Below are 27883 nucleotides of genomic sequence, written 5' to 3'. Positions count from 1 at the left end.
GGTGGTTGACTAAGAGAATAGAAGCTCTTGGATCCACGTTCTAGAGGACTTAGGGATTAAAGGGGTGCCTAACACCTTTGGGTACTTGATATGGGGGAGTCCTGGATTATGTGGATATCTATGTGATGTGCCATGGTGGGGGGTGTATAATTATATGAAGGCCCATATAAAGATTGAGGAGACCCTCTTGTGGGCACAGAGAATATTCAGGGGTCTAAACACACAGGGACCTAAGGGGGTTCTGGAAGGTTCTCAACGGGAGCATTGAGAATCCTAAATGCAGTGGATGGGTCCCCTAGTGCTGGTGGGGAAAGGAGGCCTGGGGGTGGGGGGCAGGCTTGGAGACCTGGAAAAGCAGGGATGAGTCTTAGTTGGGCAACTCCCAAATTCTTTCCCTCTTAGTCTGCCCCTGCAGTGTGTCCCTGTGTTCCCCAGCATGTGCCCTGCACCTGTGCACCTGTGGACCAGTGCCAACACCACTGTGGGTTTAAGGTTCTCTTTGCCATCGCTCTCCCTTTCCACCTGTCCATTCCTCTTCCTGACCCCCATCCCTTTCCACCTCTCTCCCACTCTTCTTTCTGACTCTCCATCCTTCTGTCTTTCTTCCACATTGTTCCCGCCTTGTCCCTGTCTCTCTGTCTCCCCGCCCGGTTCTCTCGGTATCGCTGTCTCTCCCGGTCCCCATCACATCTCTTCCATCTCCCTGTTTCTGTCTCTCCTGCTCTTCGTCCCTGCCTGCTCTTCCGTCTCGGCCCACCGCTGCACGGTCCCTTGCCTGCGCCAGCGCTGTCGCCCGAGTGTCCCCGTCTCTATTTCAGACTCCCTCTCCCTTTGTGCGGCTCCATCCCTGCCCTGGTCTCTTGGCTCCGCATCTCGGTCCCTTGCCTCTCCTCCATCCTCTCTCCTCCTGCATCCCTCCATCCTCCCTGCACCCTCCCACCTCTTCTCCATCCCTCCGGCGCCCAGGCCCGCCCCCTGCCCCGGCTCCCCCTCCCCCCTCCGAAAGGGTTAACTTTGGGGAAGGGCCCGGAGTCCCCGGATGGTGATGTCAGCGTGCCGGAGAGAAAGGACGAGGTGGCGGGGGGAGGAGGAGAGGAGGAGGAGGCGGAGGAGAGAGGGCGCGTGGGGGGGTGGGGGGGACCTCGGCCTGCAGCATCCGCCGGCCCGCAGCTCAGACCCCCCCGGCGGGGGGAGGCGCAGGAAGGGGGGGGCCGGCCAGGGACGGGCTGGGGAGGGGGGGCCGCGCAGCCCCCCCGGGCCATGCTGACTCCCGGGGCCTGACCCCCCCTCCCCCGGGCCAGCCCCCCCTCCCCCAGCTCCGCGGCCCGCCGACGGGGGGGGCGCCCAGCCCAGCCCCCTGGGGACCCCCGGAGAGGTGGGGAGCAGCCGGGGGGGCCGGGACGGAGCTGTCGCCGGCCCCCACCGGAGGGACGGGGCGACCTGCCGCAGGGGGGGCGGCCGGGGGGCCGGTCGGGCCGGGACCAAGGGCACCATGTCGTCCGGGGCCAAGGAGGGGGGCGGGGGTTCCCCCGCCTACCACCTCCCGCACCCACACCCACACCCACCCCAGCATGCCCAATATGTGGGCCCCTATCGCCTGGAGAAGACGCTGGGAAAAGGACAGACAGGTGAGCCCGGGGAGGGGACACCTGGGGCGGGGGCTGGAGAGCTGGGGGCAGAGGGCGGGACTCATGGGTATTCAAAGGGCAGGGGCCGAATGCCCAGACCCAGGGGTCCCTCACAGAGAGGGGACTTGCGGTCCAGTGCGCTGGGTCCCGAGGTTGGAGGGGGCTGGGGGCTTGGACTCCTGGAGGGAGGTGCTGAGGCCCAAAGGCTCCCACCTCATGGGGGGCAGAAGTTGGAAGGGCTCCAGGGCCGCGGTGGGGAAGGGAGGCCGGCCTGCAGCAAGGGATCATCAGCCTGCACCGGGAGCTGAGGTGCTTGCTGCAGTACGCCGCGGGATGGGGGTGCACCCCGGGACAGCCGCTTCCCTCTGCACTGCTCTCTGGCTGAGGAGGGCCTCAGGCTCTCCTGGCAGGCTGTCTGGGTGACCAGCAGTGAGGCTCAGGTGATGGGGTCTGCAGCATTCTCCCCTCTCCAGCATGCTGGCTCAGTGTGGGGAACAGAAATGGACAGGGAAAGTCAAATCTCCCAGGAGTGCTTGTGGAATCAGGGGTCATCCTTTGCTGTTACTAAAGGCTGGCTCCAGTTGGGGCCTCTTTCTTGCCAGGTGGAGGGTGGGTGGGTGTGAAGCAGGAGATGCACACCCGTGTCCGAGGCAGGAGGCCCAGGGGTGGGCCCTCAATCTCTTGTGAAGCTGAGGTTCCAGGGCAACAGGGAAGGGAAAGGCTCAGACCTCAGGATCCTAGTGGTAAGGGTGTGAAGGTGTCACTGACCTGAATTCCTGAGTTATGGAAGAGGAAGGGGCCATGGGCCTGGACTCCTGGGTCTGAAGGAGGAGAAGCAGAGGGACTGGGGGCCTGGGCTTCTTGGTCTGAGGGAGGAGGGGGCTGGGGGCCTGGACTCCTGGGTCTGAGGGAGGAGGGGCTGAGGGACTGGGGGCCCAGGCTCCTGGGTGAGGGGGACTGAGGGAGGAGGGCTGGGGGCCTGGACTCCAGGATCTGTGGCTTTGGGCCTTACCCTTGGGAAGTAGGCATACTCTTGGGGTTTGCATGCTCCCAGCTACAGCTGCTACTAAAAGCAGATTAAAGGAGGGGATTAAAAGGTCAGGGTTTAGGAGGAGGTGGAGGAGGATGGTCTGGGAAGGGGACAAATGTGAAAGTATATTCCTTGGGAGACATGGAGTCTCCAGAAGATTAAAGAGCAGAGAATTTAAGGAAGTGATGGGTTGAGAGAGAGAGAGAGAGGGAGAGAGAGAGAGGGTGAATCAGGCAGGCAGGGAAACAAAATTATGGAGACACAGTGAGGAAAGATTCTGTGGAGAGATGGATTTGAAGGGGTACATGAGGACAGAGAATCAGGGTGAGAATCAGGGGTGGCTATGGAGGTGATGGCAGGCAGAGAGGGACAGACAAACAGAAGGGACAGAACAGGGGCATCTGTCTGTCGCAGTCAGTGGAGCCTGCAACTCTTGGTTCTTGGTCTCGGGGTTATGAGTTTGAGACCCACGTGGGTGTAGAGATTATCTAAAGGAGGCGGGGGGGGGGGCGGACAAAACAGAATGTCTATGTCTACAGGCAACAGCAAGAAGAGAATGTGTTTTGTGGGAATGGTAGCTGTCAGAGCCCTGGGAGCCCAGGTCAGGGTGATTCAGGCCAGCAGGGAAAGGAGGAGGAAAGGGGGTCATAATGGAGACTCAGGAGCCAGAGGCTGGGTGAGGGCTCTGGGACCACCACCCCCAGTTTCAGCCCTGCTTCCCCAGGGCTGGTTAAACTCGGGGTGCACTGCATCACGGGCCAGAAGGTCGCCATCAAGATCGTGAACCGGGAGAAGCTGTCGGAGTCAGTGCTGATGAAGGTGTGTGTGCACTGGAGGAGGAGATCCCTTTGGGGCTGAGGGGAGGGATGGGGGCCATGCTGACCTCCATTCCCATGTCCCGTGCTCCCCCCAGGTGGAGCGGGAGATCGCCATCCTGAAGCTCATTGAACACCCACATGTCCTCAAGCTGCACGATGTCTACGAGAACAAGAAATATTTGTAGGTATTTATAGACACCCAGCCCCCCAATCACCCCCCACCCCAAGTTCCTAGGGTGGGACCTTTCTGGAAACAAGTCTTGGAGGGGCCTGGAGAGACTTAAGGTCTCCTGACTAGAGTCACGGAAGGGCCAGTCTGTCCCTTTGCTACTGCACAGAGGCCCTCCCACACATACATACACACACACATAATCCTTGCTCCCACACCGACTGGCCTAGACTGATGCGAAGGGCCAAATGTGCCCTAGCAACAGGACAGAAGCATCAGCCATCCTGAATGGGGGACAGAGATCCATCCTGGCCCTTCTTCCCAGCCTCAGGCACCCACCATACTGGACTACAGGGAACATTCTCTGCTAGATAATCCTGATGCCCTCAACCAGATCCAGCTTGCTAAGGGCAGATCCCCACCTCACTCCTCTTCACTGAGGCAATGGGAGTTTAGCAAAGCCTGAGGCTCAGTGAATCCTCCTTCCTAAACCACCCCTCTCCTGCTCCCTCATAACCATGGGTGCTGTGATGGACACCCCAAAAATGGCCTGCTTAGGAGTTCCGAGTCTATGTCTCAAAGTTGATTGCCCTCCAGGAAGATGGGAGTGGAGTCCAGCTGCCTACGGTACAGACAATAGGCCTTTGTCTGACTCTGGTGACCCAAGGGACAGCTGGGCTAGGCAGCGGGTGAGGGGCCAGATTCCTGCCCCCACCACAGAGTCCCCAGGATGAACTGACTCCATCCAATACCCATCAGATGCTCGGCAGGGTTTCCCTAGGCAGGAAGCGGCCCGGCCCCAGGGGCTCATGGGAATTGTAGTCCTCAGGCTGCCCCAGGTATGGCAGCAGGGAAGGGCTTTGTCACCAACTGCTGGAGCTATCACTCCCACTCCACCTAGGTAGATAGAGGGGGCCCCATGGGAGTTTGGGTTTCACAGAGGACTATCAGCCTTCCCGGAGCTCATATAAATTGAACTCTTGTTCCCAGGGGCTGGTGGGAATCAGAGTTTAGCCTCCCGGAGTCTGATGGGATTTGGAGTCTTAGGGATCCAGGTGCTGATGGAAAAAATTAAGAGCCCATGTCCCAGAAACTTCTGAGAGTTGGGAATTTTTAAACCTCTTAAGAGCTAATGGGAGTTGTAGTCTTTTACCTTATGGTCGTTGACTTAGATTGGTGCACACTGCAGTCGTTATTTACCAGGAATTAATGAGAATTCGAGTTTCTACCTCCCAGAGGCTTACAGAAATGAGAGGCTTGGCTTTCCAGAAGCTATTGGGAGTGGAGGATGGGGGTGTCTTTATGTCCCAGCGTCCTGTGAGAATTGAGGTGTTTCTATCCTCCAGGTGCTAACGGAGTTGTCGTTATCTCCTGAAATAACTAGGAGTCAAAGTACTGATCCTCCTAAAATTGCCATGGGAGTTGGCTGCCTAGAGCTGGGGGGATTTGAGTTTTCGTTTCCCAGAGGCTTGATGGGAATTGGAGTCTCTTTTGCTGAGGGACTCATGGGAATTGGTGTCTTCTTCTCCCCCTCCTCCCAGAGACTCATGGGAACTGGAGTCTCCTCCTCCCAGGGACTCATGGGAACTGGAGTCTCCCCCCACCCCCACCCCCACCCCGTCCCGGGTCTCATGAGACGGGATTCTTTGCTTACAGTGGGATGGAGGTCTTGTGCTGCGGTCCAAGGGCTTTTGAAAGAGGGAGACCAGGCTCTTTGGTCCTCCACATGCCCCTTCCAGCCCTCTGGCCCCTCCACGTCCCCCAGGTACCTGGTTCTGGAACATGTCTCTGGAGGTGAGCTGTTTGACTACCTGGTAAAGAAGGGGAGACTGACACCCAAGGAGGCCCGGAAGTTCTTCCGCCAGATCGTATCGGCACTGGACTTCTGCCACAGCTACTCCATCTGGTGAGGGGGCAGCGGAGGGGAGGCTGGGATGAGCGCTGCCCACAAGGCTGACTGGAAGCCAGTGTGGTGCAGCCCCAAAATAAATCTTTATTCCTTTTTAAAAATTGAGATATAACTCATGTATCATAAAATTCACCCTTTTAAAGTATAAAATTCAGTGAGTTTTGGTGGACCCAGTGTTGTGCATTCCTGCTATGTAATTTTAGAAGATTTTCCTCACCCCCAAAATCATCACCTTGTACTCATTAAGCAGTCACACACACACCCTCCCCCCAGCCTCCGACGACCACCAATCTGCTTTTTGTCTCCATGAGTTTGCCAATTCTGGACATTTCCTATAAATGAAACCATAGTATATGTGGTCTGTGTCTGGCTTCTTTCACTCAGCAAAATGTTTTCAGCGTTCATCCATGTGGTAGCATGTGTCAGTACTTCCTTCCTTTTCATGGCTGAACAGTATTCCATTGTGCAGATATGCCATATCTTGTTTATCCATTCCCCAGCTGATGGACACTTCAGTTGTTTCTGTTTTGGGCTGTTGTAAATAACATGAATATGGGAACATTCAAGTACAGATCTTAGTGCATACCTGTGTTTTCAATTTTCAGGTACATTTCTGGGGGTGGAGTAGTCAGGTCACGTAGGAACTCTGCTTAGCCTTTTGAGGAAGTGCCAGATCATTCTCCAAAGCGACTGTACCCTTCACCATCCCCGCCAGCAGTGCATGAGGGTTCCAATCTCTGTATGTCCTTGCCAACACTTGTTATCATGTCATGTGACTTTAAAAAAAAAAAGATTTTGGGACACCGGGGTGGCTCAGCAGTTAAAGTGTCTGCCTTTGGCTCAGAGCATGATCCTGGAGTCCTGGGATCAAGTCCCACATCGGGCTCCCTGCATGGAGCCTGCTTCTCCCTCTGCCTGTGTCTCTGCCTCTCTGTCTCTCTCTGTGTGTGTGTGTGTGTGTGTGTGTGTGTCTCTCATGAATAAATAAATAAAATCTTTTTTAAAATAAATAAATAAATAAAAATTTAAAAATATTATTTATTTATTCATGAAAGACACAGAGAGAGAGGCAGAGACATAGGCAGAGGGAGGAGCAGCCTCCCCGCAGGGAGTCTGATGCAAAACTCGATCCTAGGACCACAGTATCAGGACCTGAGCCAAAGGCAGATGCTCAACCACTGAGCCACCCAGGTGCCCCCATTTGACTTTTTGATAGCCATCCTAGCGGGTATGAAGTGGTACCTCATTGTGGTTTTGATTTGTATTTCCCTGATGACTAATGATGTAGAACATCTTTCCATGTGCTTATTGGCCATTCATTTATCTTCCTTGAAAAAAATGTCTGTTCAGATCCTTTCCCCATTTTTTATTGAGTTGTCTTTTTATTATTGAGTTGTAAGAATTCTTTATTCTGAGAAGAGATAGGTCTAGGAGTTACTCCTAAGGGTTCTTTATTCTAAGAACAAATATTTTATTAACTGTATTTTTCAAGTTTTTTCTCCCAGTCTGTGACATGCTTTTCAGTTTTAAACTTTTTTAATTTAAAATTTTTTAAACAACTTTTAAAAGTTCTTTAATCTCTACATCCAATGTGGGGCTTGAACTTAGGACCCCAAGATCAAGAGTTGTGCGCTTGGGGCACCTGGGTGGCTCAGTCAGTTAAGCATCTGACTGCAGCTCAGGTCATGATCTTATGGTCCTGGGATCACCCCATGCTCAGCGGGGAATCTCCTTGTCCCTCTGTCCCACCCGCCTGCTGTGCTCTGTCTCAAATAAATAAATAACCCCCCCCCAAAAAAAAGAGAAAAAAAGTCACACACTGTTCCAAACGAACTAGCCAGGCACGCCATTTTTGTGTTTTTGTAGGAATGTTTTTTGAAAAGCAAGTTTTAAATTCTGATAAACTCGAGTTGGTCAATATTTTTTGTACAGTTTATGCTTTTTCTGCCCAGTCTATAGATCCTTGCCCAGCTCAAGGTCCCTAAGGCTTCCTCTTACATTTGCTTCTGGAAGTTATATAGTTTTAGCTCTTGCATTTAGGCCCATGATACATTTCAAATTAATATTTGTCTGTGATGTGAGGTAAGGGTTGAAGTTTGTTTTTTTGGCATGTGAATGTCCATAGGAAAATATCATCTTTTTCTCAGTGAATGGCCTTGAGCTTGTCTTTTCAGCCTTATTTGTTTGCATTCCTTCAGTCTCTGGGATGGAGATTGGGGTGGGTGTCGGGGCAGAGGGGCTCAGAGTTCGGCAGGGAGTAAAGATTGGTAATGGAAAAGCATCCCATTTAAATTGTCAACACCTCCCTATGGACAAGACCCTGTCAAAATCCTGACATTAAAAACACTGACCTCTAGGGGGCAAGAGTCAACATGTTTAACAACAGGTATGACCCAGTTACTGACCACTTCCAACAGAAACTGTAGAATCCTCAGCGCTCCCCCACCAAAATATCAACCCTTAAAACTTGAGGAATTTTGCTCCAGGGGAAAGGGCAGGTGTCTCCAGGAAGGAACCAGTGACTGGCTTGGGGTGACCTTATTATTATTATTCAGTATGGAAGTAGCTCAACATTAGCCCTCTTAACTTAGAATATCTCACTTAGTACCTATTCAGATATTTGCGGATAAAATCATATACTATCTGGGGTCTCCTATTAAATAATCCAGTGGAGGAAAGAGAGTATGTATGGGTGTAGATAAGGCCTGAGTTGGTAACAGATTTGCCCTGAGTTGGTAACAGATGAGGCTGGGGGATGGGCACATGGGGCTTCCTTATATTCTTGTATTTGGGAGCATGTTTGAAATTGTCCATAATAGTTTCCAGAAGGGCCCACCTCTGAGATATAGTAAGCAGGGCCTCGGCCTCTGGGAGAAGACCAGAGGCCTGAGCCCCACCTGCCTGCCTCAGCCACAGAGACCTGAAGCCTGAGAACCTGCTTTTGGATGAGAAAAACAACATCCGCATTGCAGACTTTGGCATGGCATCCCTGCAGGTGGGGGACAGCCTCCTGGAGACCAGCTGTGGGTGAGTGGGGGCCTGGCCTCCGTCGTCCCGGGGAGGGAGTGAGAAGCCGGCCAGAAGCTCACACCACCTCTCTCCCTCAGGTCCCCCCACTATGCATGTCCAGAGGTGATTAAGGTGAGTGAGCAGGTGGAGAGGAGGGAGGCATGGCAGGAGTGTGGTGGACAGACTCAGTCATGGCAGGGCCTTCTCCTTTCCAGGGGGAGAAGTATGACGGCCGCCGGGCAGATATGTGGAGCTGCGGAGTCATCCTCTTTGCCCTGCTTGTGGTAAGGTGCCCTTCACCTCTCCTGCTCCATTTTCTAGAACAATCCTGCCTGGTGGGAGCATAGAACATGAAGTTCCATCCTCCCCTTGGGGGTTGTCTTCCAAATATTTAACTGATAACAGGAAGGTGGGAGGTATTAACCATCAGACCAAGATCCTGGAGCAACCCTCCATACCCCATCTCTGTGCCCAGAGCTGTGAGCCAGTCCAGGGTGTTCCAGAAAGGGATGCGGCCACCAGCAGCCCTGGAGGGGCTTGGGACAATGGCTATTCTCAGGTGTTTGTTGCAATATGGTAATAACTAGTATAACCAGACCAGGCTTGTCAGCCTGGCCCTTCCCCCAGGGCCTTTGCACCTACTCTTCTCGGCCTAGAATGCTCTTCCATCCCTACTAGTCCCATTGCCAATCTGGTTCACACCTAGACTGTTCTTCACCCTCAGTTCAATATTCATTTCTTAAGGAAGCCTCCCTTGTCCACCCCAACCCCTCATGAGGTCAGGCCCTCTGGGGGAGGCTCTGTCCTTCCTGGCAACTCTCAGAATTGGCCATTGTGTGTTGAGCTATGCAGTTCCTTGTACGGTGTCTCCTTTTCTTTCTAAATCATCAGCTCCCAGAAGTCAGGGCTTTTGTCTTTGTGTGTTTTGTTCCATTGGCTCAACATGGTGACCTGGGTTGGCACAGTCAGCCCTCATGAACTTACATGGGACAAATAAATTGGCAGCTTACTCTGTGCCAGGCACTGTTCCTCGTGTACTTGTCTCAAAAGCCCTAACGAGAAGTGACTGGCCCATGGGCACATGCTTACCAGTGGCAGGGCTGGGATCTGTGTTCGCTCTCATCACCACTAGCCTGTGTAACAGAGGGGACTGAGGCTGAACAGGCATGCCCGGGGCTCCCAGCTCCCCCTCTCCAGGAAGGTGGGGGCATGCCTGAGAGGCGGGTGCAAACGCTACAGGCTTCAGCCCTCCTGCAGCTGGCGACTCTGGAGCCCACCCAATTGAGTTCCAACCCCTGCTCCACCACCTTGAGCAAGCAAGTCAGTCTCCCTCTCTAGGCCTGTTGCCTCACCTACCCAATGGGGGTACCTACGGTACCTGGAGTCACCAGCATTTCCATAGACTGTTCCACAGTAAGCCCTCTGAGCAGCGCTCAATTATTAGTTGTCATACTTCATTACTATTATTATTACAGCTGATCCTTATAATTTCTGGATTATGATCCTCCATATTTGCAAGTTGCATGCTCACTGCAGTTTACATCCTCAAAATCATCACTGCTCTTGGTGTTTTCAAGGTCATCCTCAGACGTGCACAGGGTGGGGAAAAATTTGAGTCCCTGTCGCATGTGTTCCTGCCGAGGTGGCACAGGGCGACCCTTGGCTTTTTTTCCCCCTTATTTCAGTTAATCTTGTGCACAGGTGTGTTTTTTGCGGTCTACTGAGTGCCGCGATTTTTTTTTTTTTTGCTTTTTTGCGCTTTTTTATTTTTATTTTTATTTTATTTTATTTAAAGATTTTATTTATTCATGAGAGACACAGAGAGAGAGAGGCAGAGACATAGGCAGAGGGAGGAGCAGGCTCCACGCAGGGAGCCTGATGTGGGACTCGATCCTGGGACCCCAGGATCATGCCCTGGGCCAAAGGCAGGCACTAAACCACTGAGCCACCCAGGCATCCCTTTTGCGCTTTTTTAAAAAAGATTTTATTTATTCATGAGAAACACAGAGAGGCAGAGACAGGCAGAGGGAGAAGCAGGCTCCCTGCGAGGAGCCTGATGCAGGACTCAATCCCAGGATCCCAGTGCGGACTCACACTGTCACCCCTGCAAGTCTATGTCCAGCATCTTCTCCCCCTCCCCAACTTCATTGCAAAACCCGGCTCCCCTCTCACACTGCCTGCTTGCTTGGCCCTGTACTTCCTCATCACATGCACTCCCAGCTGTCTCATTCCACGTATCCATTTGTTGTTTGTCCTCCCCACTACTCCTTCAACATCCATTGCCTATTTTTAAAAAATTTTTTTATTTATTGAGAGAGAGACCAAGCATGAGCAGGGAGCAGAGGCAGAAGGAGAAGCAGACTCCCCACTGAGCAGGAAGCCTGACACAAGACTTGATCCCAGGACCCCAGGATCCTGACCTGAGCCAAAGGCAGATGCTTAACTGACTGAGCCACCCAGGCCCCCCTCAACCATCATTTATCAATTCGTGTGTGCCAGGCATTATTCTAGACAAAGCTCTTTGGGCACAGGGACCTGGTGTGTCCCCTGCTCCATCCCTCTCAGCCAGATCAGAACCTGAGAGACAGCAAGTGTGCCCTCATGACATAGCTCCTAAAGTTCATTTACTCACCAGGGTCTCTAGGGTGTGAGCTCTAGGAGGGCAAGAGCTTGTTTTGTCCATCATGAGATCCCTGACCCCAAATGGATGCTCACCTTTTGTTGAATGAATGCATGAGGATTACCCCTTCTGAAAGTGGTCTGGGGAGAAAACTTTTTAAGATGAAGCCTCCGGGATCCCTGGGTGGTGCAGCGGTTTAGCGCCTGCCTTTGGCCCAGAGCGCGATCCTGGAGACCCAGGATCGAATCCCACATCGGGCTCCCGGTGCATGGAGCCTGCTTCTCCCTCTACCTGTGTCTCTGCCTCTCTCTCTCTCTCTGTGTGACTATCATAAATAAATAAAAATTAAAAAAAAAAAAAGATGCAGCCTCCAAGCCACAACCCCAGCCTCTTAAGCACTGGGGCCTAACTTGTCCATTGCCAAGTCCCTGCTCTGTCACTCCCAGCTCAGAGGCCTTGGGCAAATTGCTGGATCTCTGCATGCCTCAGTTTCCCCATCTGTAAAGTAGGATAATTATAGTCCCCTCCATCCTAGTGCTTGTGGTAAGGACTTGACATGTCAGTTTGCCAAGCGCTTAGGTTTTCACCTGATACATCCTAAGCTCTATGTGAGAGGTCCTGTTATTTCTCACTCAGGGGGCTCTGCCCTTTGATGATGACAATCTCCGCCAGCTGCTGGAGAAGGTGAAACGGGGCGTCTTCCACATGCCCCACTTCATCCCTCCAGACTGCCAGAGCCTCCTGCGAGGGATGATTGAAGTGGAGCCTGAGAAAAGGCTCAGTGTGAGTTGGAATGAGCGGTGGGTCCTGAGGACAGAATCCCTAGGGGGCGGATGAGGATGGATTTCCAGGGTCTGCAAAACTATCCACTCCAAACTGGAGAGGACCCCCTTGGCAGGAGGGATGCCACCGTGCATGTGGGCCTTGTCCTCCCAGTGCTATCTGCAATAGTGGTAGGTTGAGGCGCTCAGTCTCCACTAGGGGAAGACCTAACCTGTCATCCTGCCCCTGGGCACTGCCACGGACCCCCAATGCCGCCTCATCAACTTTCCTTGAGGCCTACTGTGTTCATACCACCTCACTTCTGCTTCTCTACACCCACCCTCCGTACAGCTGGAGCAAATTCAGAAACATCCCTGGTACCTGTGAGTACGGGGACCTGGGTACCTGGTTCCCTGGGGGAGGAAGGGACGGGGCCCAAATTTCAAGGGACCCCAGCAGGAGAACCAGCCAGAGGCTGGGATGCCAAAGTTCCTCAATGAGGAGGGGCTAGGGACTCGGGTTTCTGGGTCCTGGGGGAAAAGGACACAGGCGGAGCAGGTTGGGGCCCAGAATACCTGCATCTTGGGTGGAGAGGGCTCGAATCCCGGAAGCCCGGTCCCCTGTAACGTTTCTCCTTCTCCCCAGGGGTGGGAAACATGAGCCAGACCCCTGCCTGGAGCCAGCCCCAGGCCGCCGGGTGGCCATGCGGAGCCTGCCATCGAATGGAGAGCTGGACCCCGACGTCCTGGAGAGCATGGCTTCGCTGGGCTGTTTCAGGGACCGCGAGCGGCTGCACCGCGAGCTGCGCAGCGAGGAGTAAGGCCCCCTGCCCTCAGCATACACCTGCTGCCCAGGTGCCCTCGTCCGGCGAGCAGCGGCAGCGCCCCAGATGGCCAGCAGACGGCGCGCCCAGGCCCCGCGCACGCGCAGACTCCCTGAGGCGTGGCACTCAGGCTGCTAGACAGGGAGGGCGTAGCCTAAAGCTCCCAGATGGTGCTGTTCCCGGAGGAACCACGAGGGGGCTGAAGGGCCAGTGGAAAAAAGGCAGACCAGATGCTGAGATGTAAAAATAGGTGCTCAGACAGACTTAGTGTCCCACTGAGCGCTTACAAATAGTTAAGTGTGGAGTTATTAGGTATTATTATTATTCCTACTACTGCTACTATTGTTAAGGAAGAGTCAGATGTACCCCGACACAAAAAACTCACCATATTGATACCTAGGAAGATGGAACCATGGACAGAGATACTGGGTGTACCAAGCCCTCTGGGAACCACAGCTGCAGGGAGGGGGTGAGACATCTGGAACCCGACCCCTGACCCCAATCCTCTCCTACCCCCTTATTCCCCTTCCCCGTCAGGGAGAACCAGGAAAAGATGATATATTATCTGCTTTTGGATCGGAAGGAGCGGTATCCCAGCTGTGAGGACCAGGACTTGCCTCCCCGGAATGATGTTGGTGAGGAGACAGAGCTGGAAGTACAGACCCCAAATTCCAGGGGGAGGAAGGAGCTGCAAGCCCTTAGCTTCTGGGTTTAGAGCCCCTGACTTGCTCTGTGACCTTGACACAACTCTCCGTCCTGGGCCTCTGTTTCCCTGTGTGTATGAATGCCATGTACAGCTGGACCAAGACATCTTCTGATAGAGTTAAAACTCTCTTTGCCCTCAGATCCTCCTCGGAAACGTGTGGATTCCCCCATGCTGAGCCGTCATGGGAAGCGGAGGCCAGAGCGGAAGTCCATGGAAGTTCTGAGCATCACAGATGCTGGGGGTGGTGGCTCCCCGGTGCCCACCCGACGGGCCCTGGAGATGGCCCAGCACAGTCAGAGGTGGGAGCCCCTGTTTCTCCAGTGGATCCAGAGTTCTAGCCCCAATTCCACCTCAGTGGTCCCTCTCTAGGCCTCAGGTCCTCATCTCAAAGGCACGAGGAAGGGAGAGGACATCTGAGCCTCGTGAAACCCATACACCTGTTTGTTTGTTTGTTTGTTTTTTAAATCTCTCCTGGAAACAGATCACGTAGTGTCAGTGGAGCATCCACCGGTCTGTCCTCCAGCCCTCTCAGCAGCCCAAGGGTAAGGCCAGCTCCCCAATTAAGAAGGAGCAAGGGGGTGAAGACACTGGAGCAAAGATTGTGCAGCAGAAACTATAATTCCCATGAAGTCTTGAGGCATTGCCTCTTTGTCCCTATAGGGCCCCAATCCCAAAGCCACATGAGTAGTTGGGCATTTCCACCTCCTGTAGGATTGGGTTTTTAGTGTATGTCGAGGGTTCATTTATTCACTTAACAAAAGCTAACTGAGCGCCTCCTTTGTACCAGTCACTGTGCTAGGTCTATAGCAGTGAGCATGGTAGAAAAAGTCTCTGTCAACCTAACACTGTGGGTTGGGAGGGGAAAATAATTGGACTACAAGTTCCAGCAGGCATCAGGACCCACCTCCGTAAGTATGTGCGAATGAGGCTCCTAGAGCCTCCTGGGAGTTGTAGTCCTCCATCTCACCCATTTCCACTCTTCCGCAGAGTCCTGTCTTTTCCTTCTCACCTGAGCCCGGGGCTGGCGATGAGGCTCGGGGCGGGGTCTCCCCAACTTCCAAAACGCAGACGCTGCCTTCTCGAGGCCCCAGGGGTGGGGGCGCCGGAGAGCAGCCCCCGCCCCCCAGTGCCCGCTCCACACCCCTGCCTGGCCCCCCAGGCTCCCCGCGCTCCTCTGGGGGCACCCCCTTGCATTCGCCCCTGCATACGCCCCGGGCCAGCCCCACCGGGACGCCAGGAACAACACCACCCCCAAGCCCCGGCGGTGGTGTCGGGGGAGCCGCCTGGAGAAGTCGTCTCAACTCCATCCGCAACAGCTTCCTGGGCTCCCCTCGCTTTCACCGACGCAAGATGCAGGGTACGGAGTCCCTGAGGGTGCAGGGGCTGGGGGCATGGACTCCTGAATCCTAAGATGGGGAGAGAGCTGTGGGCCTGGATTCCCACTTCCTGTGAGCAAATGGGGCTGCTAGTAGAGATTCAGGCGTTGGGGAGAGGGGCGTGGCTTCCAGCTCTGGAGGAGGAGCCTCTCAGGGACACACCCCTTCAGGCCTGGCTCATCTTCCCATTGGCTTATAGCTAGCAAATTCTACCCCTCAGGAGGCGTGGCTTAACAGATGGGCCCGCATCCCTGGAAGGACCACCAGTCAGCATGCCATTTGGGGTTTAGCTACTGGGAGATGAATGGGCCCTGGGATCTGAAACCTCTGGTTGGAGGGTACCGCTGGCCTGCGTGCTGGACCCCAGGATGATGTGCAAGTGTTGACCATATTCTCCCCTCCCTCACCGCCCCCGCCAGTCCCCACTGCCGAGGAGATGTCCAGTTTGACGCCAGAGTCCTCTCCAGAGTGAGTCTGACAGGAAAGGGAAGTAAGAGGATGGAGGGAGGTGTTTATTCCCTGAGCCCTTGACCCCCCTGCTGACCTGCCTCCAACCATTACATTTTACTCAGGTTGGCAAAACGTTCCTGGTTTGGGAACTTCATCTCCTTGGACAAAGAAGAACAAATATTCCTTGTGCTAAAGGACAAACCTCTCAGCAGCATCAAAGCGGACATTGTCCATGCCTTCCTGTCGGTGAGGGGACCTGGGTCTTTCCTGTGTCCTGGCTCGCACAGGACTGCAAATCCCAGCAGCCCCTGGGGTCCACCACCATCGCTCTGGCCTGGCTTCCTCCTGAGGCTCATGGGATCTGTAGTTTACCATTCAGAGTTGGGTTTGGTCACGGTCAGGGCAGGGAGGTGGGAGAGGTGCCCTGGGGCCTGGAGGTGATGGCATGGGACAAGTCTCTAGAGTATTGATCAGTTGCCATTCCATGACCACCATGTCTGAGATTAGCAGAAGGAACCACTTTTCCCACTGGGTCCTCTGGTTCTTTGCTCTAGGAGCTAGTATGACTTACAGGGGGTTTGTGTGTGTGTGTGTGTGTGTGTGTGTGTGTGTGTGTTTAAGATTATTTATTTATTCATGAGAGACACAGAGAGAGAAGCAGAGACGAAGGCAGAGGGAGAAGCAGGCTCCACACATGGACTCTGATGTGGGATTCCATCTCGGATCCCGGGATCATGCCCTGAGCCAAAGGCAGACACTCAACCGCTAAGCCACCCAGGCATCCCAAGACTTACTGGTTTTGAGGCTGATATGGCAATGCCTGTGGAGACAGAGAAGTTTGTGTCATGTGATTCTGGAGCCTAGGGCTGATACCTAGAAGCAAGAGTCCCTGTTACATGGGAATTCAGTTGTTCAGCCATTCCTGAGATACGTTTAGAGTTGGACAAGAAAACTACTAGTCCCAGCAGGCAGTGGGGTCTCCCAGTATCTCCTCGGTTATTTTTTCCCCCAGTGGCTGATGGAATTTTTAGTTCCTTGGGCAGATGTAGTTGTGGGGTTGGTTAACCATTCTCTGGAATCAGGTCACTGGAATCACCCCCTGCTTCTGTCCCCCACCTGTCTCAGATCCCCAGCCTGAGTCACAGTGTGCTGTCACAGACCAGCTTCAGGGCCGAATACAAGGCCAGTGGCGGCCCATCCGTCTTCCAGAAGCCTGTCCGATTCCAGGTGGATATCAGCTCCTCAGAGGGTCCAGAGCCTTCCCCACGACGGGATGGGAGTGGCAGTGGTGGTATCTACTCCGTCACCTTTACGCTCATCTCCGGTAAGTTTCCCTCAGCGAGGCTGCCTACAGCCTAGTGTTTGGGACACTCAAGACAACTGAGTTAGGATAGTGGCCAAGGTAGCAAGAGGGAGGAAGAGGTGGTGCCCAGCTACTGCTGACTATGTGAGCCCCCTCCTCACTCAGACCCCTACATTCTGTCTACCCTTTTTCTCATTGACATTTCATGGACATTTGTGATGTTCCCAGTGCTTTACATGCACTGTTGTATTGAAGCTTCCCAGCAGCCTTTGAGGTATTAGTGATCACCCACCTTACAGAGGAGAAAACAGAGTCCTATAGAGGTAAATTAACTTGAGAGAGTCAGGCTGCAAACCACGACAGAGCTGGGCTCAGCCTAGCCCTGCTGACCTCGAAGTGCAGAGCTCCCTTCCTACTTCCTTAAGACCATACAGCAGACAGGCAAAGACATGGCTCACTGAGATCCAATGTCATTCCTGCACCCAGAGCAGACATCACCAGCCAATCACCGCACTTCGTCCTGCTGAGCTCAGTAGCAGCCTCAGAAATCGCAGGCAGCCATGACAATCAGGAGTTGGCACCAGAGACGAAAACCACAGAAAAGCCTTCCTTCCCATTCAGCTTAGTTTCTGAGCCCTGATGACAAGGGTTTGAATAACAAGGGATGCTTCTGTTCACTACCCTTGTTAGCAGTCTTAATATGTCACAGTTGGGAGATGAGCTTGCTCCCAAGTTTTTATACCAGCCTGCCACAATGTTACATCACTAAGATGAATTATGATGCATTTTTTCCCCTTTCCCTTAAAGACTGATATGCAGGACTTTCTCGATTTTAAGGGGTTTTTTTTGTTTTTTGTTTTTTGTTTTACTTTCCATTTATTTTTCTTATGTTTCTGGCTCTTCATGGCCTCAACTAGAAACTAGCAAGTAGTACAGCTTCTTTCAACAGAAAACCACACCCATCATTATTTCAATGCCGATCTTTCTCAGCCCCAGCTGCAAAGCCTGGGTTTATGCCTGGCTCCACACAGGGCGAGAAATTGAGACCAAGAGGAAGAGAGTCCTTTGCTGGGTTCCACAGGGTGGGAGTGTCTTCAGTATCTCTGTCCTCAAGTTCCATGTCCATGTCCATCTCCCCTCCAGGTCCCAGCCGTCGGTTCAAGCGAGTTGTAGAGACCATCCAGGCACAGCTGCTGAGCACTCACGACCAGCCCTCCGTGCAGGCCCTGGCAGGTGGGAGGCAGGGGCCGGAGGCGATGTCTGCTTCTTTTATCCTGTGGGCTGGAGGGAAGACCTCCTGCTGAGCAGGTGCCCCAGGGCTTCAGTTTGTGGGCAAGGATCACAGGTTCTCAGAGAGGCTGGGTCCTGAGCTCCATCCAGGGAACCAGGCTGTCCCAACCTGAGACGGCCTTGTGGCTAGGGAGGGCACCTCCAGGAATCCCTAAGAGGATGACTGGTCTATGTGTCGGGGATGTGGGATTTTCTGCTAACAAAAATTCTGAAACTGTGTTCTGGAGAAGAGTAATCAACCATCCAGGTCTGTTCAAACTCCCCCTCCCCCGTAAAACAACCCACTATAGGCTCCCCTGGGCCCTGTTGCCAGGGAACGTTTCCTGTGCTACCCCCACAACCAGGGTAGCAGAAGGAAAGGGGACCAATCCTTCTGGCTGTAATCTAGGGATGCGAATCTGATTAGCTGCTGTGACAAGCTGTCTCTTAGCGCATGGTGTCATAGCCAGAGTCTATGAGAATGCCCCCTGAAGGTGGGCCTCTGGGACTGACTTGGCCCAGTTTCCAAAGCCACAGAGGTTGGGGGGCCCAGGATGCATGACCCGCCATCCTGAGGCTGCCAGGTCTGGCTGCAGATGTGAGTCCTCCTGGCAGCCATCTCTGCAGGCTTCTAGTCCCATGATGGGGGCCCTGGTCTCACCATGCTGTTGCTGGAACATATTCTTTGGGGTTGGCAGCCTTGAGGTTACTGAGGCCACACTGCTTCTTCTTCCGCAGATGAGAAAAACGGGACCCAGACTCGGCCTGCTGGTACCCCACCCAGAAGCCTGCAGCCCCCACCCAGCCGCCCAGACCCAGAGCTGACCAGTTCTCCCCGTCGAGGCCCTGCTAAGGACAAGAAGCTCCTGGCCACCAATGGGACCCCTCTGCCCTGACCCCAGGGGGCCAGGGAAGGAGGGAATCCCCCTCAACCCCCCTTCCCTGCCCCCTAACTGTGAATCTGTAAATAGGGCCCAAGGAGTATATAGGGAGGGGAGAGACACAACAAACCCAGCCTCACCCTGCAGGGATGGGGCTCAGGGGGCCGTGCCCAATGGGGGGTGGTTCTGGGGGGGAACTGAGGGCGGGGGAGCTGTTTCTATTTTATTTATTGATTAATTTATTATTTTATTTATTGATCAATCTCTCGGTGGGGTGGGGGGAGGGACGGGGGCTGGTTGGGGTGGCTTAGCAGATCCGGACGGAGAGGGCCATCTGTCCTTGTGTCCCCAACTCCTCCTTCCCAGGCACCCCCACTTCCCCAGCTCTCCCCTCCCTTCAAAACCTTCTGTACGGATTTGCTCTCCGGAAGGAATTCTGGTTTCGCGTGACCCTGCCTGCGTCCGTGTCTCTGATTCCGCCGGCAGCAAAACAAAACAAAAACAAAAAAATTAATAATAATAATAATAATAAATAGCCTTGAGCAGGGATGGTTGGCTGGCCTTGGCCTCTCACTTCCCAGGTGGCCCTGATCGCAGCACTGGCGCCAAACCACACCAATCGGACTGCCATTCACAGGGGGACCTGCAGGGAGATGGGGGAGGCCGGTGGGGGGCTGAGGCTGGGGCCCGGCTGGAGACACAGGGTGCAGCCATCCAGGCAGGAAAAATCCACTGCAAACAAGCCGAAGAGCATGAACAGCAGCATGGCGATGGCCCACTCACAGGCAGCGGAGGCCGAGCGCAGCGGCCAATGGTGGAGGATGACCACTTTACACCAGGGTCAAGGGCCACAGCAAGCAGGAAGGGTCCGGGAGCCTGCTGGGTCACTGTTGCTGGGTGTCCTACACTGGCAGAATGGCCTCCAGCCAACCACCCAGCTCCCAGACACTTACAGGGATGCCTTCCGACCCGTCCAAGGTAGTTTCCCAGATGTTCCACTGGCATGTTCCTCCCGTTCCTATGGCATTTCCAACATCCCAAAACGAGGTTTTTGTCTTACCCTCAATCCTCCCTGACCCCATCAGGGCTCCACCATCACCATCTCCCACTTGCCTTGTTAGACAAGCAGCTGCAACTGCTTCTTCCATCAAATATTCAGGGTTTCCTAAAGACACCGACCAGGGCGCTGGCCTTGGGCTCTGTTGGCAACTTTCATCCCCCACCTGTGGCACACTGGCCACTCCCACTCACCCCCTAAAATCTGCTCCTCTTCCTGGTGTTCCCATCTGATGACAGTTCTGCCACCCACTCACCCCCTCCCCTTCCTCATCCCCATGGCCAGCTGGTCGCCCAAGGTTTATCCCACTGGCCTAGCTCATCTCTTTCTGGTCTGCACTGTCTCATCTCCAGTCCTCAATCCCCTGCTCCTGAAAACTTCCTTTTCTTTTTCTTTTCTTTTTTCTTTTCTTTTTCTTCTTCCTTTCTTTAAGTAAACTCGGCACCCAAAGTATGATTTGAACTCACAACCTCAAGATCAAGAGTCACATGCTTTGCTGACTGAGCCTGCCAGGTGCTCCCTGAAAACCTTTTCAACCACCAGCACACACACACTCCAACCTCAGACTATCAGAGAGGTCCCTGATTTTCTGGGGCCCCCTCACTGCAACAACCTTTCTGTTTATCAACCTAGCTAGCTCCCACCCACTCCTAGATCAGTTTACACATTTCATTCATTCAAGGATTTTTAGGCAGTGAATAAGGCCAACATCACCCCGACCCCATGAATCCTAGAGCAAAGGAGACATGAGAGCACCCACACACAAGGTGGTTACCCCCAGAAATGGCCTTATTCCTCCCCTGCTCATAAGCTTTCCATGGTTCCCTATTGAGCCATGCAGAAATGAGAGCCTTTAAAACCTCACCTGAGCACTGGAGATGCTTGTCTCAGGCCCTGCCAGCAGCTTCATCTCCAAGCTGGTTCTCCCACCCTCAGCATGCACCTGTAGTGTCTCCCCAACCTCCCAATGCAGGCAAAAAGCTGGTTCTGCAAGACCAGTTCAGAACCTGCCAGTTCGCAGACCCATCCTTGCAGACCCCGAGCTCCTATCACACAATGCTGGCCATCTTCAACTATTAATAATCGAGCCTCAGATAAACCTCACTGGCTGCGATACTGCCACTGCGCAAAGCTTGCTGGCTGTCTTTATGGTCGGTCCATCTCCCTGCTCCAGGGCCAAGGGATACTTGAGCCCCACAGAATAAGGACCCTGCAGCCTAACTGATTATCAACCCAACTGGGGTTTTAAAAGGAGCAAGCAAGGAGTACCTGAGCCATTCAGTTAAGTCACCAACTCTTGGTCTCAGCTTGGGTCATGGTCTCAGGGTCCTGGGATGGAGCCTCATGTCATGATCTGTGCTCAGCTCCTCTTCCTGTTCTCTCTCACTCACTCACTCTCAATAAATAAATAAATAAATAAATAAATAAATAAATAAATAAATAAAAATCTTTTTAAAAACAAAAGTATAATAAAATAAAAGGGGCCAGTTGGATCTTATCACCAACAGGGCCTCTGCAGAGGAGAGATGTTGCTCATATGGCTGGAGTAGCTAAAGGCTTAGCTGAGGGGTCAGCCCGTCTCACCTATTCCATGGGATTCAGTTTGCTGCTCTGGGAGATGGGACTGCCAGCTCCATTTGTAGGGATAACTCCAAATAAGCAGATGTCCTCGTACAGAGAGCACAGGACCTCAGCTTGCTTCCCTCTAGCCTCTTCTGAACACCCATTAGCTTTCTGGTCTCCCTTCCACCCTCCCCTAGGAGGATATCAGTCAGGGAGACTGAGTTTGCCTCCAGCCCTCTCATCTCTCAGGGCACTTCACCTGTCAGTAATCAAAACAACTCCATTTTATAGATACGGAAACTAAAACACAGACCGTGATTTGAGCCACCCAGAGGCGTGTCGTGCTATGGAGACTAAGAACTGGGCTGGGTGGAGTCTTTCCCCAGAAGTAGGCATGATGGTAAATGGTTAACTACCAGCTCTGATTTGCAGTGTTGGCCAATTTCTATGTTGTGAAGACTCTCACCAAGGTCAGTGGTAGCACCAAACATGGAGTTGGGAAGAGATACGAACTGGTCTCAAGAGCTGGTGCAAGCTGCCTTCCGCCTACCACAAGTTCCACCATTGGACTTCATGATGGGTCTTGGCCAAGAGACTCCCTGCTATCTGAACCTCAGTTTAGGCCTCAGTCTTAGCCAACATGATGCCTGGCACAGGGCAGGTACCCCAAACAGACCACTACCACTGGTTTTACCATCCTCCCAGAATTTCTTGGTTGCTCACTATGCTGGAAACCCATCTAAGCACCTCACAGGTATTACTTCCTTCATTCTCTATAACTCGGGGTGGGAGAGCAGCCCTATTATTATCCACATTTGACAGCTGAAGGAACACAGGGAATGAGAAGTTCAGCCAATGGAGCCCCCCACACACAAGCTGGTACTAGGGGAGGTGGAATCCAACCCAGGCTGCCTAACCCCAGGGTTGACGCTTTCCATTACTCTATCATACTAAGGAGGCTGAGTCGGAGAATGGACAGGGCACTGCATATTGCAGGTAGCCAACCCATCCCAATGCCCCTGCCACTGGCCCAGGTAAGGATACTGGCCACCATGAGGATGGTGCAGAGGCTGCAGAGGCCCAGGCGGAGTGGCCTGATCCAGGGGGCCCCAGGTTGGGGCAGGCTCTTCATCCACCAGAAGAGAAAGAGCTGCAGCCAGAAGTACAGGTTGCCCACGAATAAGGCAAAGAAGGCCCCTGTCAGATGTACGGGCAGCTGGTTCTTTTGCTGGAAGGAAAAGGGACCAGAATTGAGAGGAAGATAGATAAATGGGGATGGCAGGGGATGGAGGGTACAAGGGCTGTAATGGGGGGAGGGGTCCTTGACCTACCCAGTGGACTGTGAAAACTGCCATAGCCAGTTGACTGGATTATTGATTAGGTGTATTGGCTATTGTCAGCTCCACCAGGGCAGGCATTCTAATCTGTTGCTCACTGCTGTGGCCTCACTCCCTAACACAGGGTCTGGCACATCATAGGCGCTCAGGAAATATTAGTGCAATACATCTTTCATTCTCAACCAGGGTGGGGGAGGGCTGACACTGGCATCCAAGGGGTAAAAATTGGTGTTCAGAGGGTGAAAAGTTCTTAAATATTACAATGGTTTGTGGCTTACTGATACATCGTACATGTTATTTAACATTTTTTTAAAATATTAAAAGTTTAATGAGGAGAAGCGATGACCAGCGGGAAATGGCTTTAAAAGACTCCTTAGGGGAACTATATAATAATTTTAACAAGTCACAGTTGTGGAGCACAGGAATAAACGAATGAGTGAATGAGGGCTATGCAGAGGGAATTTTTATGAACAAGTTGGAGGCAGCCTCTTATCCTGCAGTATACTCAGCAAGGGCGGGGGGCGGGGCGGGGGCAGCAGGGGTTGGAGAGACCTCACAGTAAAATTAAATAACAAAATAATCAATAAGTTTTCTTCAATTGATCATCCATTCATTTGTTCTACAAATATCTACTGAACTTCAAGGTGAAGAATGTGAGTTCTGGAGTCTATGAATCTGGGTTTATTTCTGACCCCCACAGGCCAGCTGATTAAAAACAAAAACAAAACAAAATTAAAAAGTTCTGTTTGACCAAAAAGGGTCTAGCTAGAGCCCTTGAGGAGATGGATGAAAATGCATACAATGTAAAACCTAAGAATGAGTGGCTCTGAGTAATTTCATTATTAAAAGGGGAAAGGGGCAAAGAACCGCACTGAATTACCCCAACCTTCTAGTGTTCAGTGGAATCGCTATACCAAGAGCCTATGGGGCACTCCATCCAGAGAGCCGAGGAGCTCACCTTCTCCCGGGCCCAAAAGTCACAAGAGAAATAGAAGTCCCGGAAGGTATGGGACACCTGGGTGGCTCAGCGCTCTGCGGTTGGCCGTCTGTCGGCCTTTGGCTCAGGGCGTGATCCCGGAGTCCCAGGATCGAGTCCTGCCTCCGGCTTCCTGCATGGAGCCTGCTTCTCCCTCTGCCTCTGTCTCTGCCTCTCTCTGCCCCCACACCCTCTCTCATGAATAAATAAATAAAATCTTAAAAAAAAAAAGAGAGAGAGAGTCCCAGAAGGCCGTTCGCGGAGGAGCCCCCACCCCCACCCCGCCAATAGAGAAGGCGGAGGCCCCGGGGTGTGCTGGGAGCTGTAGTCCCAGACTCGGGCTGGTCCGAACGCCCGGCTGGGCTCCTGGAGTGCACGCCGTCTCACCTGGAAATTGCCCACCACGGAGGTGCCCAGGGCACACAGAAGCCCCGTCCACAGGATCACCTGGTTAAACCATCTTCCGACTCCCCAGTCCCGGAGCTGGTGGTAACGGATGATGCAGATCCAGGCGGCTGGGAGAAGAGGGAAGTGGGCGGGCAAGCCGGGCTCGGACTCCTGGGGCCAGGGTGCAGAGAGATTGGGCGTCTGGGGGTGAGGGCCTAACCCCCACATCTGGGGGATGGGTTGCAGAGAGATTGGGTATCTAGGGGTGGGGGCTAACCCCCACACCTGGGGGCCGGCACTCGGGCCCCCTTGGCCCGGGGGTGCTGAGAATATTTACCCATAGCAGCTCCCATGTTGAGCAGCTGGCTGAAGATGCAGCTCTGAGGGGGGTAAGATCCACAGAGGCTGGGGGAGACAAAGGATCGTCCTGTGGCACCTCGGAGCCAGGCCCCCCTCCTCTTTTACCTTGGAACCACCCTCCTACCCCCTCCTCCCACGCCATAACTACCTGATGTAGGGAAAACCTTCGGTGAGGTTCACAGACCTGTTGGCTACGGCCAGGGCAAAACTGAAGTACAGGGAGACATCAAAGTGGTTTTAAACGACAGCTTTTCTTTCTGTTACCCACAGAAACAAGGACTTCTAGCTCCCTCCTCCCTCAGACCCAAGAGTCCAGGCCCCAGCCCCTCCTCCCTCAGACCCAGGAGTCCAGGCCCCAGCCCCTTCTCTCTCAGACCCTGGAGTCCAGGCCCCCAGCTCCCTCCTCCCTCAGGCCCAGGGGTCATCCTGCCTCTAATACTCACACGGTCCAGACTCCAGTGATAGCCCAGAGGGCCAGGAAGGCAGGCAGCAGGGACAGGTAGCCCCACATACCCGGCTCTGCAGGAGAAGGAAAGGGACCACAAGCCTTTCTCTGTCTGTCTGTCTGCCTCTCTCTCAGGTGAGGAACCTGCCTTAAGAGTCCAGGTGCATCAGAAGGTGGCCTCCTGGCTCTGAGGCCCCCATTGGCTCCTGGGCAGAAGCAGTGGGTGAGGGGTCTGGTCTGATGAAGCCAGATCGCAGCCTGGGGCGCTCTCCCTCCTGGAACAACTGTTTCTCCATCCTGACTTCCCAGTTTTTCCAGGCTGGCCTCCCTCTACCCAGCCTCTGAGCCTCTCCCAGCCAGCCCTCCACTGGTGGCCCCTGGGCTTGCCTATATGCTCACCTGTGCGAACTCTCCCTCTGGCTCTCTCCGTCCTAGGCCTGGGGCCATGGGAAAGGTCGGAAAGGGAGAGGGGGCATGGGGTGGGGCCCCGTTGGCGGCGGCAGCGTGGCGGAGCCAAAGTCCGCACGGCAGGACAGCAGGCAGACAGACTGTCCCACTGACTGACCTGCCACCTTCTTTGGGACCTCGCCCCTGAACTGCCACTTCCCCACTCAAAACCTTACCAGCAGCACCTCAGATAGCTTCGCCTGGCCCCAACTTCCTTACTCCAGCTTCAGAAGTTCAACGTCCAAGCACCCAGCCCTTGTCTTCCCCAGGACCCAGAATCTGAGCCTCCAGCTCCCTCTACTCTTCCTCCCTTGGGCCCCAGCCATCCAGACCCCAGTCCCTTATAGAATTTCTACATTTGCCTGGGCCAACCTCCTAGCTCTTACCTCCTCCAGTGCCCCAGAATCCAGGCCCACAGGCCAGGCTCCTCCGGGTACAGTTTCTGTCCTTAGGCTGTTGGGTGTGGGGCCCTGGTGACCCTGCTTCCTCCCCCTCACTTGCCTTCCCCTCTCCCTTCCTCTGGGCAGCAGCTGGAATTCCCCAGTGGGTTGGCTCAGGGTGGGAAGGGAGGCCTTGGTGTCGACATCTCCATCTAATGAGCCTCCCCCCTGAAAGCAATTGCTTCCTCTACTCTGATCCTTCTTTTGTCTGTCAGGCATAGCAATGCTCAACTAACTCTGGTTTCCTCCCCTCTTAAAAATCAGGCCATTGGGCCCCAGCCTCCCCTGGACCCAAGAGTCCAGGCTCCCAGCCCCTCCTCCCTCAGACCAAGAGTCCAGGCCCCCAGCCCCTCCTCCCTCAGACTCAGGAGTCCAGGCTCCCAGCCCCTCCTCCCTCAGACTCAGAGGCCCAGGCTCCCCCCCCCCTCAGACTCTGGAGTCCAGACCCCCAGCCCCTCCTACTTCAGACCCTGGAGTTCAGACCCCCAGCCCCAACTCCCTCAGACCCTGGAGTCCAGGCTTCCAGCCCCTCCTCCCTCAGACTCTGGAGTCCAGACCTCCAGCCCTTCTTCCTCAGACCTGGGAGTCCTGAACCCCATCTCCTCCTCCCTCAGACCTAGAAGTTCCAGCTACCTTCTCCCTTAGCCACCTCTTTTTTTTTAAATTTGTGCTAAAATTCACAAGACATAAAATTAACTATTTTAAAGCAAACAGTTCAGTGACATTTGGTACATTCCTAATGTTTCACAACTGCCATGTTTATCTAGTTCTAGAACTTTCTCATCATCCTGGAAGTAATCCTCTCTCCACCAAGTGTAGGCACTCCCCATTCCCTCCTGTCCCCCATCCCCTGGCCACAACCAGACTGCTTTCTGTGTCTGTGGATTTGTTCATTCTGGATATTTCATATGTGTTTCAGTTTCATCCACATTGTAGAGTGTGTCAATGCTTCATCTCTTTCCACGGCTGAATAGAAGTCCTATGTTTCTGGGGACTTACGAGTCTGAGATCTACCTTTTCTTGGTCGTGCTGCCCCAGCAACTAGGACTTTAGGCTGTCAGCTTCCTCAAGAGAGTAGATAAGAAAGTGGAGAAGCAGAGAGATAGACAGTGGACATTCCTTGAGGCAGAGGCAGGCAGCAATCAGCAGAGGCTGAGATCTCATCCCTGCCCACGGTGGCTTCCCAGGCTGGGGGCAGCCTTACTGGAACCCAAAAATTAGAATACAGGTATTATAATGAAGGTGGCACAGGGTAAGGCGGCCCCCAGAAGACGGAGTGGCTAACTAGCAATCCTGTTTAGTATATTCTAGTTGTGAGGGAAAGCCAGGAAAGTCTCACAAGCCATACTTAAAAGGGAGGTTGTGAGGGAGTTTGCAAGCTGCAGGAAGTGTTTCTCAGTAGAATCCAGGTGGCCCCTGAAACCTGGCCCATAAGGGTCTAGTGCCTTTGTCTGCTGGGTGACAGAGCCAGACTGCAAAGTTCTCCATTGCCATAAAGGGGTTGGACATTATCCTGAGGATGCTGGGGAGCCATGGGAGGTTCTTGAGCAGAGAAGAGAAGACTGAGGCAGTGGCACTGTGTACAGAGAGGAAGGAGGTATAATGATAATGACCATTAGCATATCTTTAGTGCCAAGCCCTGCCCAGTGACTCCAAGAAAAACACATCTGGAATAATGCCAAGCGTCACACTTCCAAAAGAGATTCCAGAAGATCCAGAGCTTTCAAATTGGCAAGACTTGAGTTTGAATCCCCTCTCTGCCACTTAAGAGCTGGGTGCCGGGATCCCTGGGTGGCGCAGCGATTTGGCGCCTGCCTTTGGCCCAGGGCGCGATCCTGGAGACCCGGGATCGAATCCCACGTCGGGCTCCCGGTGCATGGAGCCTGCTTCTCCCTCTGCCTGTGTCTCTGCCTCTCTCTCTCTCTCTCTCTCTCTGTGACTATCATAAATAAATAAAAAATAAAAATAAAAAAAAAATTTAAAGAGCTGGGTGCCTACATGAGCTTCCAGTGGCTGCTGTAGGACAGCCCAGGTGGCTCAGCAGTTTAGTGATGTCTTCAGCCCAGGGTGCGATCCTGGAGACCTGGGATTGAGTCCCACATCGGGCTCCCTGCATGG

The 27883-nt window shown here is 53.6% G+C and overlaps 2 protein-coding genes and 1 pseudogene across 11 annotated transcripts; 1 reads left to right on the top strand and 2 right to left on the bottom strand.

The window, feature by feature from the left end:
* The first annotated feature begins 1158 nt into the window (after positions 1-1158).
* Positions 1159-18923, top strand: BRSK1 (BR serine/threonine kinase 1). 2 transcript variants are annotated; one of them, XM_055311431.1, is made up of 19 exons: positions 1159-1628; positions 3383-3477; positions 3572-3657; positions 5411-5551; positions 8465-8581; positions 8662-8695; positions 8779-8847; positions 11820-11966; positions 12297-12328; positions 12591-12761; positions 13306-13403; positions 13614-13773; positions 13956-14016; positions 14462-14831; positions 15270-15318; positions 15423-15546; positions 16426-16624; positions 17747-17836; positions 18611-18923. In XM_055311431.1, the coding sequence occupies exons 1-19, from the start codon at positions 1493-1495 to the stop codon at positions 18766-18768; spliced, it is 2337 nt and encodes a 778-aa protein (XP_055167406.1). In that variant the 5' UTR covers positions 1159-1492; the 3' UTR covers positions 18769-18923. The 2 variants fall into 2 exon arrangements, with proteins under 2 accessions (XP_055167406.1, XP_055167407.1); XM_055311432.1 differs by lacking the exon at positions 1159-1628 and having other exon boundaries at positions 3456-3477; positions 3572-3661; positions 18611-18922.
* Positions 18924-19101: 178 nt separating this feature from the next.
* Positions 19102-27126, bottom strand: TMEM150B (transmembrane protein 150B). 9 transcript variants are annotated; one of them, XM_055311444.1, is made up of 8 exons: positions 25712-27126; positions 25278-25315; positions 24877-24952; positions 24582-24641; positions 24411-24478; positions 24074-24201; positions 22418-22601; positions 19102-19581 (listed from the first exon to the last, which is right to left on the bottom strand). In XM_055311444.1, the coding sequence occupies exons 3-8, from the start codon at positions 24942-24944 to the stop codon at positions 19385-19387; spliced, it is 705 nt and encodes a 234-aa protein (XP_055167419.1). In that variant the 5' UTR covers positions 24945-24952; positions 25278-25315; positions 25712-27126; the 3' UTR covers positions 19102-19384. The 9 variants fall into 9 exon arrangements, 8 of the variants coding, with proteins under 8 accessions (XP_055167419.1, XP_055167415.1, XP_055167412.1 ...); XR_008662593.1 differs by lacking the exon at positions 25278-25315 and adding an exon at positions 21840-21979 and having other exon boundaries at positions 19457-21206; positions 24877-25022; XM_055311440.1 differs by lacking the exon at positions 25278-25315 and having other exon boundaries at positions 24877-25084.
* Positions 20876-20944, bottom strand: LOC129501134 (U4 spliceosomal RNA; annotated as a pseudogene).
* Positions 27127-27883: the final 757 nt, after the last annotated feature.

The sequence above is a fragment of the Nyctereutes procyonoides genome, unplaced genomic scaffold, assembly GCF_905146905.1.
Source record: "Nyctereutes procyonoides isolate TBG_1078 unplaced genomic scaffold, NYPRO_anot_genome, whole genome shotgun sequence".
NCBI classification, from domain to species: domain Eukaryota; kingdom Metazoa; phylum Chordata; class Mammalia; order Carnivora; family Canidae; genus Nyctereutes; species Nyctereutes procyonoides.
The sequence above is the reverse complement of the archived record's forward strand: the minus strand, read 5'-3'. Positions and strand labels throughout refer to the sequence as shown.

Coding starts and splice junctions, on each gene's coding strand:
- BRSK1 (XM_055311431.1), top strand. CDS start 1,493: ATGTCGTCCGGGGCCAAGGAGGGGGGCGGGGGTTCCCCCGCCTACCAC. Junction 11,967..12,296: donor AGCCTGAGAAAAGGCTCAGT/GTGAGTTGGAAT, acceptor CCCTCCGTACAG/CTGGAGCAAATTCAGAAACA. Junction 15,547..16,425: donor TTGTCCATGCCTTCCTGTCG/GTGAGGGGACCT, acceptor CACCTGTCTCAG/ATCCCCAGCCTGAGTCACAG.
- TMEM150B (XM_055311437.1), bottom strand. CDS start 25,984: ATGCCTGACAGACAAAAGAAGGATCAGAGTAGAGGAAGCAATTGCTTT. Junction 24,479..24,581: donor GAAGGTTTTCCCTACATCAG/GTAGTTATGGCG, acceptor TGTCTCCCCCAG/CCTCTGTGGATCTTACCCCC. Junction 22,602..24,073: donor CCGTGGTGGGCAATTTCCAG/GTGAGACGGCGT, acceptor TTTTCCTTCCAG/CAAAAGAACCAGCTGCCCGT.